Raw genomic sequence first — 9848 nt, forward strand, 5'->3', positions numbered from 1 at the left:
TGGATCTACATGTTTGCCACTTGCCACGAATCCAAGACTTGTACTGGATCTACATGTTTGCCACTATCCACAAATCCAAGACTTGTGCAAATGCTTGGTAAACGAAGAAAGCAACAATTCACACGCTTGTGTATTCTTTTGGATTTTTTGGGGCATTACATTAGATTTACTCTATCTTCATTATTAAATGGAACAAAAAATAGACAGGTGAAATGAAAGGAAATGTAAATATCATGAATATAGGTTGTAAAAGAAAAAAATTCATATAAATAAGTACTGGACTACATTACCTATAAATTCAATCTTCGTTCTATAAATTTTATCAGAAATCTTTTTATTTAATTACATAGACAAATAATGTCTTCATAAATATATAAATTTGTGATATGTTAAATCAAAAATGAACTGCTAAAGTTAATGAATAATATTTGAAACAATGTATTCACACCGAATCGATAGAATTTTAAAATATACGATCTCGATCAAGAGTTAATCAATTTTAATTACTATTAAAAAGTGTCCAAATTGAGAAATGAAATTGAATTTCGGGATGAGATAAACTATCTGAAAGATGTAGGTGAATTATCTCAAAAGAAAATCGGAAACTTTCACACTTGGCGCCGGATTTGATAACAGTACTAAATACATGATTGATGATACACAATTGATAACTAAATACATGTTTACAAGTAATATGCCTGTATGAACACTATCTATCGGTAAAAAATAGAACTGTAGTAGAGTAGACTGAAGGTCAGTCAGAATGTCAGTAAAACCAAAGATAGACGTTCAGATTGATCGTTCAAGGACATTACGAGGGTTTGAGTTTTTGAAATTCGGTCATTCAAAGCGGGGGGTGGAGGGGATATTACAAGAGCCCAAGAGGATAAAAAAAGTCTGTTATTTTACCCCAATTTATGGTTAATTTAACGAAAACTATGTATAATTACTATTCGAAATTGATGAGGCTGCCAATTATAGGTAGGGGCAATAAAAAATGGTGGCTGTTTCAAAAGGTTAATAAAAAACATTTTTCAATCGAAGCTCTATATCTTTTAAATTACCAACCACGCTAGAAAACTTAAGATAACATCATTTAATGTAGAGTAAATATGCTAAAATATGAGCCCTAATACAGCTATTTACGTTCAATAGTATTCGAGATATAGCTTTTTAAAAAGCAACATTTCATAAAAAATGTGAAATCTATAACTCTAAAACCATTCAACGTACAGATATCCATTAGCACCCAAAGTAAAGCTAGTTTAATGGACTATAAAGTACTTTATGACGTTTATCTTCGTAGGAGTAATAGTTTTCATGATGTTTACTAAGATAAATTGATTAATAGTTGTTCAGACAAATTTTCATGTAGAAATATCATGAAAACTAGGTACTTCTCCTACTAATATACGTGTAATAAACTAATTTATAGTAAGTTAAATCGCCTTCATTTTGAGTGCTAGCAGACATATGTCAGTCTTATGGTTCCAGATATATTATAAATATAATATAATATAAATTAACGTTTTGTGAATATATTTTTTAAAATATCATAAAAACTACTACTCCTACAAGGATAAACATTATAAACTATTTTACTAGTTTTAATTTGAGTGCTTATAGACATCTTTACGTCGAATGGTTTTTGAGATATAGTATTTCAAAATAATATATAAGAAGATGGTGAGGGTTGCGGTCAAAAGTGAAACAAAAATAGTTTACAACTATTTATTTTCCGACGTTTCGCTCCACTTTGCAGGGCTTCATCAAGGCTGCTCAAATGAATCGGTTGAACTGATCCTGTTCCTCAAGAACTATTGAACGTAAAAAGCTCTATTAGGTCTAATATATTATTAAATTTACTCTTCTTTAAATAATGTTCTCTTAGCTTTTCAAGTGTTGTTGGTTCTTTTAAAGATATGGAGCTTCGAATGAAAAATTAATGTTTTTAAACAGCCACCATTTTTTATTCGCCCTACCTATACTTAGCAGACTCATCAATTTTGACCAGTAATATTTCGTAGTTTTCATTAAAGTTATCAAAAATTTGGATGAAATAACTGCCTTTTTTTCTTCCCGGCTCTTGTACTAGTATAAATACCTCTTGCGCCAGCAAAATTGTCTGATGTCGGCAATCTTTTTAAAAAATATTTTGGACCCGATTGGAAAAGCATGGATGTCTTTGAGTAACATAAAAATGTGTTTGCCGAATGTCACAGCCAGCTTGATGTGGATGAGACTGAAAAATGCCTCAATAAAGACGAGAATGAAAACGAGTTTAAAAGAATTCCTGGACAACAATTATTCCTTTGTTTTTTTGTGCAATTTTTTTTTAAATTTACTTCATCTTGTATTCAAAAACAAGTTTTTCAAATTTATATTTTTTAATTAAAATTGTCTTGAACTGACCTTGTTTTTTTCTACTTTGAAATTGTTGTATTTTTTTTTTACTAATTAAATCTACTTTTCTGATTTTTGTAATATTATTATTTAGTATGGTGCATTGAAAATGGTGTTTAATCACTCAGTTTGGTTCAAAACCAGCTCCATCCAAAATTTAAATTTCCAAAAAAACTAAAATACTGAAGTAGTATCTTGACTAAACTACCTTAAACTTAACTCCATAAAATAATCATGGACGTTAGTTATTTTGATACAAATAAAAGAAAATTATCAAAACTGATGGGCATGTCAAACGAAATTTTTTTCACTTAACTGAAAATTTTATAAATTTGGAACTCCATCCAATTTAAATCAGGTTTGAAGCTACACACCTCACTAATACCTACTTACAAATATTTTTTTATTCTTATAGTGTTTAGGCATAATACATCAAATTTATAATATATAATATAGTCTGTATCATAATTATTTTAACCATTAAAGTAATATAAATGAATAACTACAACTGTTTCAGAATAAGGTAGTGTGTGTTGATGATTCTAAAGTGAAACTTCAAATTTGGGATACCGCAGGACAAGAACGTTTCAGGAGCGTTACTCATGCTTACTACCGAGATGCTCATGGTAATGGTTTATAAATACACCTTTATTTAGTTTATTTATTTGTTTAATTCATATCACTTACCTCAGTTCTTCCACTTCTGGATAAGATATTCCTTATCAGACATCCATATGGTCTTTTCCCTGTGATTTGTTTTCTTAGGTATAATCATTTTTCCATATCCCATCCTGTCTTCAATGGAGAAGGAGGGAGAGGGGAGATGAGTACTTGATGGGAGATGAGATCTATTCACCGCTAATGAAAACTCTTTGCGATTTTTTGTTACTTTGTATAAATATTTTATCTCACAATTAATCATTTGGTTGATATCACCTTATCATCCCGCTCTCACAACTATGTATGGCTAGCAGGTGCTATAGTTCTTTATATAGCTAGAGATAACGGGAAAAGTTGTAGTATAATTCAGAATATCCCCAAAAAGGTTTAAGTGTTTTACTAGCTGTAGAGTATGTTAAAAGCAACAGGGTTTAAACAAATCTTTTTTTTTTTAATTGAAACTTCTTTATTGAGGTCAAACAACTCAAAAATAAACAAATTATGTGGGATTAAATTGATTTTGTTATGTGAGGGTAAGAGGAGCATCTGAGATAAAACAGAAGTGGGGGGGGGGGATGGACAATGTTAGTCAATTCTAGCAGGAATTTTTATAATGTAATAGGAGAGAAGGTGCTTAACGATCCTGGCGGTGCTGGTCCAATTAAGTGAGCTCCTAGTAAATAGTCCCCTATTGTCCTATTAAACTATGAATAATTTTCCTTAATTAGGTCTAATCGTGAGGTTGATTTAGGACTGAAAGCATGATCGATCATTCATTATTAATAAAATTTTAATGCATTACTTCATTTTTGGTAAAAAAAAAAGTTATTTTCAAAATTAATAATTTTCAGCACGTAAAGTATATATTTTTCCATAGTTATTATATGCCAATCAATTTGTCTCTTTCTGAAGAATAAGAAAAAATATTACTGATTTTTAAAATTATTTATTATTCACTAAAAACATTTAAAAAAACATATTGAGGATTTCAGTAAAGTAGGTCAACAAATTTGTTTTATAGAAAAAAACAAATCGTATTAATTTTTAATGTCATCTGTAACCCTCAAATACCATTTTTCAAAGAAATTAAAAATTAGAAATTTTTCACCCTGATTTCTTTGAAGGATTTTTGTTTTATTCCAGTGACCATTGTTCATATAATCATTTGTAACTCCCTAGCATTTTATACAATTCCTACATTAATACAACCATTGGATAGCTGAATGTTTCCTCTTTTAAAGAACATTAACAAAATTTAGATTTGAGTTAAAAACATGTTTTATCAATAACCTCAACGTATAGAAGTGTTGGTGGGGGGTCATGCGTTTTCCTCTTTAACTAGCACCTCAACACTAAATAGGTCTTTCTTAATATGTCAAGCTATAGTAATATAATGTTTTCATAATAAAGCTTAATCTATATTGACAAAATAAGACACTTGAAATATTGAGTGGGAGGGGGCCTTTTTTATTATTTTTCCAGGCCTGGGTTTAACTAATGGTGGCCGTTCCTCTTCCTCCCTAGATATATGTTCCTTCTCATGTTTTCCTCCGTTGTGGAGTGTAATTACGCCATTGTAGATCTGATAGTTCTCTTCGCTTATCTTTAATATCTTCTTAGCTATTACTTGGTAGATCCTCTTAGATCTATTTATTATGGTCTACTGGACAGTAGTTTTATTCTTAACTATCTCAAACATTTCTCCATTACAGACATATTCAAATTTTTTTCATTTACACAGGGATTATACTTTTAGAAGTGCCTGTGCACCTGCCTTTTTGAAGCGATTTATATTAATTCTTCTTCTTCCATTGTGTCTTAAAGGTTTTATGTTTCTTTGTACATCTTCCTACTGGTCTTTTTCCTTTTGGTCTCGCTAAATCATTTAGCTGTAATGTCAGCAGACATTTAAGACACCTATCTAGACCATTGGAGTTGGAGACTATCCACTTTTCCTTATATAACTGAACAATCTGGTGTAAAGCTCAGAACTGTGTTGTTTTACTCTACTAAATGTTAAAAATTTCAGTAACATTCAATAACAAGTGAATAATTTTGAAAATATAAAAAATTACACTTAAAGCAAATTCCCCAGGTACTGACCCCAAGTACCTCTACGTAGATTTGCCAGTTCTTGACATTAATGTCTTACTATTAACTTATTACTAAACTCTGAAATTGTACGAAATAATTGAAGATAATATTGCAAAGACTTGCTAACTCCATAATTGTAAGCTTCAATACCATTTCAAAAGATTGCGTCAATCTTGTATCTCTTGTCTATTTTCATAATGAAGAGTATAATAATGGTTGGAGTTTATTAAAAGCCTGATATCTTGGAAAAACCTGACTTTTCATTCATTGATCCAAATAGTTTAAACTTTTTAGATATAATCAAATTCAAAATTAGCATAAAAAATATATATGAAAACTGAGAAATAATATTGAAAAAAGCATTTCAAATGAAATGAAATATTTCACAAAAATAATTATAAAAATACTGATAATAAATGAGATTTCAACATTTGAAACTGTTATCTTAAAAAATTGAGTTATTCTGTTTTCCCAGAAATTAGGCATGTATCCTAAGTTAAATGCAATATCTGTAATATATTTTGTGTTTGTTCATTGTAGCTTGCTTTTCTCAAAACAATTTTATCACATCTTAATATTATTTGTGTTATTTTTGATTTATTAACTACATAATCTGTTTAGTTATATAATAAAATTTTATAATTTCAGCACTGTTACTTTTGTATGATGTTACCAACAAAATCAGTTTTGACAATATTAGAGCCTGGCTTGTCGAGATAAGGGAGTACGCCCAAGATGATGTTGTAATTATGTTGTTAGGTATGTGTTTATTTTTAAATAAATTTTTGATTATAAGTATGTATTGTATGCTTCTTTTAAGTTTCAATTAAATTTATATAACTCACATTGGCCTATTAAAAAATTCATCTCTTATTTAATATAAATTTGAAAAATAATGTTATATGTTTAAATTTTTACAGAGTATTTGCTTATTTATCATATTATTATATTTCAAGGATAAACCTTAAACTTTAAATAGTAAAGCCGCAGCATTGACTAGACATTAGGATACTAAATATTAATAATTTTTAATTCGATAAGATTTAATTTTAAATAAGCAACGGATAATAAAGTCAGAAAACATTTAGAATCAATCTACTTAACTAAACACATAATACATAATTAAAGATAGTAAGGAAGTAATAAATTTCAAATCTGATATTAAAGGAAAAGGTCAACATAATGTTGACATCATAAACTAATTCAATATTTAACAATTAACATAATATTTGACCAGCAATAGTGGGGATGGAATTAAGTTAATTTCATTTCAAATAAATATTGAATTTAGAGGGCATACTCTAATATGAAATAGGACAGGACATTTATATATTGTGCAAAAATATATAAATAATATTTTATGGTAAGTTAATTAAAATAAATTCTGTTAACTGAGTAAAATCATAATAACATCTAATATAAAAAAAATAAAATTGAATTATGGCGAAGTCCTTGATAATTGAGGACGATATAAGGCTTATAAATTAAGTTAATATGTAAAAATATTGATACATATTTGGCATATTAAAGAAGTAACTTATTATTAAACATAATTTGAACTAGTTTAATTTTAAGTTTTGTTGATGATGTAAATTTGTTTGTATGATAATGGATAGAATTTTGAAGGTTGCCAGGGTCATTCGTGAAACATTCTGAAGGATGCCAGGGACATTGGTTGCCAGGGACAACTGATTGGAGAGGAAGTTAAATTTAAAATTTTCCAACAATTTTGGCCAGATTTCTCAATTAACTGGAGGTCTAGGAATATTCTCTGAGATTTGTTCTTTTCGTAAATATTTTTGGAAAACCTAATTTTTTAAATGGCATTTATAAACAATTTTAAACCTAATAATCTCTACCAACATCATCACAGTTTGAAGTAGGTTCTCAAATTTCCTAACTTTTTGAATTTTCTAACTATTGGGGATGAGGATAATTAAAGTAAATGACGATCCCCCCTCCTCTCCTCCTAATGATGACCGTGAATATTGTTTTGAATAAGTTGATAAGAAAGTTCAGAATTTTTGAAGGGTTATTCTTGAAATATAATCAAATGTTATAAGTATGAGACAATCTTTAATATAGAAAATTCAAATTCTTTTTGTTCTCTAAAATGTTCAGTTTAAATAATACATATAAAAAATTGGATTAAGCCTTGATTTACATCATTTTTTAGATCTTCAAAGGATGAAATTACTTAGACAGAGCTGGATAGTAATTTGAATATATTATCAAAAATAAATAAAATTCTTCTTTATAGCATTATTTCTCCTTTTCTTGTGCTAAAATAATTCTTAGGATTTTTCATTAAATTTAAATTAAATATATAAATTGTTGGGTGATATATGAGCACATTAAGAAGTATATTTATGAATTACCAGTGAAGCCCTAGGGGAGGTAGAAACTATTCCCACAAAATATTGGTGGAACCAGGAAATAGAGGAAATGGTAGGCAAGAAAAGGGTACTCTTCAATAAATGGCTATGTAGCAGAAGCCAAGAAGATTGGAGAGAATATAGGAGCCTAAATGCACAGGTAAAGAGCACTGTCGCAGAAAGCAAGAACCAAGTATGGGAAGCCTGTAGCAGGAGGATTGATAATACCCTGGGCTACAATAAGATCCATGAATCGTGGAGGATACTAAAAGCTTTCAGAACACAAGTGAAGGGTAATCTGATTCCTCTAATAAGTGAGAAGATCTGGGTGAACCATTATAAAAATCTGCTCACTGAAACAAGGCCAGAATGGTCTGGTACATATCCACCTGAGGAGCATGCACAAGGTAAGGTAACTGTGCAAGAGGATGAAGTTCTTGTTGCACTCAGAATTGCCAAATATGGAAAAGCTGCGGGACCTGGAAGAATTTCGGTAGAGCTGTTGAAGTTATAAGGAACGAGATTGGTAAAAGCTCTAACAAAGCTAATAAACCTCACATTGAAAGGGCAGGAGCTACCGAAAGATTATCTAGTCTTCTCACATCAGTTGTGAATAATTAAAGTAAATCAGATAAAAACAGTATGTAACATGACTACAACTCATTTTAGAAAAAGTTCAACATGCTCTTGGAAATCATACTTACGAACCTATAAATAAATGTATTATATAAAATTCTGAGTATTCTTAATAACAGTTTTTATGAAATAAATTATACAGATTTATCTGTTTAGAGTTTATATGAGGTATTGCGTTCTTAATTATTATTTTTCTTTCTAATTAACAGTTTTGATACTAGATTATCACAAGATAAAAGAATTTAGTTAAATCATATATTATTTATCTTTTTTTGAAAAAAAAACTCTTTTACTTCTAAATGATGTAGTACCTGTAACTGTAATTAAATAAATACCAAATTTGGAAATAGATTTGGCTGGTTTGGGAATGCAATACCTCATATCAGTTACACTCAGAAATAATTTGATTTATCAAATTAGTTTAGTTTAAAAAAAAGTATTTTAACATAATTTATAATAATGATAGAAAATATATTTGGTTGTAATATATCAAAATGTAAAGTTACAAGCTTTTTTTGGAATATAATCAAAGTTTGAAACTGTTTCCATGAAGATTTCAATTATAAACTAGCATTTGATAGATATGTTGTAGTTAATATTAAAAGTAGCCATGGTAATTGTTGTTTATATTTTATACACTTAGGTAACAAATCTGATTGCCAAAGTTCAGAAAGAATGGTGAGAAGGGAAGATGGTGAAAGGTTAGCAAGAGAATACTCCGTTGCATTTATGGAAACTTCGGCCAAAACAGGACAGAATGTTGAGCTAGCTTTCATGGCAATAGCCAGGTATAATAACTATTTTGAATTCACTCTATCATTAAATTGCTCTGTTTCATCTATAGTGTCATTTTGTTTTTTAAATATTGAAAGTAATTTTTATAAAAGGAAGATGGTCCGGGTGCAGTCAAAACAACTCAAATAGTAATTAAACTACTTATAATGAGCCAATGTTTTGCCTCACTTTGGAGGGCTTCATCAGGGTTAAAAAAGATGCAAACAATTAAAATAATGTAGCAAAGTCAGAGATTATGTATCATGAAACAAATGTAAACTAAAAATGATTTACAATATGTGAATATTTATATAAAAATGATCAAAGTAAATTAAAGAAAATAAAATCAAGATGTAGAGTCATTCTATCACTTTCGTCATTCTTACTTTTATTTTGTGTTATATACTGTCTTACTTTGTTATATTATTTTAGTTGTTTGTATCTTTTTTAGCCATGATGAAGCTCTCCAAAGTGGAGCAAAATGTTGGCTCATAATAAATTGTTTTATTACTATTCAAGTCGTTTTGACCGCACCCAGACCATCTTCCTTTTATATAGTATACATGGTCAATCAACGAACATCGGAAAGTTGTTTTTTCTGGATTTTCTTTTTAGGGAGTTGATTATATTAATATTAAATTTTTTAATTGATGAGATGAAGAAAATTTCCAATAAGAATATAAACTATTCTATGTTTTGTGCTTGTACAATGTTTCGGGACATTATCCCATATTCATGTACTATTGTATCCTCATATTTGTCAATTTTATCAATTTCCATTTTGAAATCTTCTCATCTACACACATATAAAAAAAGTTTTTATAACCACATTATTTAAATTCTTCACCTCAGCAGGGAGAGAGAAAGAAATTTTTCAATCATGCTGCCCAAATACATCGGGTTGCT

The 9848-nt window shown here is 29.1% G+C and overlaps 1 protein-coding gene across 1 annotated transcript in view; it reads left to right on the forward strand.

Annotated features, from left to right (window-relative positions):
- LOC106689758 (ras-related protein Rab-37) overlaps positions 1 to 9848 on the forward strand; it is a gene marked incomplete at its 5' end in the record, with an annotated part of 31689 nt that overhangs the window by 16754 nt on the left and 5087 nt on the right. Inside the window, 3 exon segments of the mRNA XM_067052905.1 lie at positions 2921 to 3029; positions 5806 to 5916; positions 8812 to 8956. Coding sequence (XP_066909006.1) covers positions 2921 to 3029; positions 5806 to 5916; positions 8812 to 8956 — 365 coding nt within the window.

The sequence above is a fragment of the Halyomorpha halys genome, unplaced genomic scaffold, assembly GCF_000696795.3.
Source record: "Halyomorpha halys isolate HHAL.00 unplaced genomic scaffold, Hhal_1.1 Scaffold1457.1, whole genome shotgun sequence".
Taxonomy (NCBI): domain Eukaryota; kingdom Metazoa; phylum Arthropoda; class Insecta; order Hemiptera; family Pentatomidae; genus Halyomorpha; species Halyomorpha halys.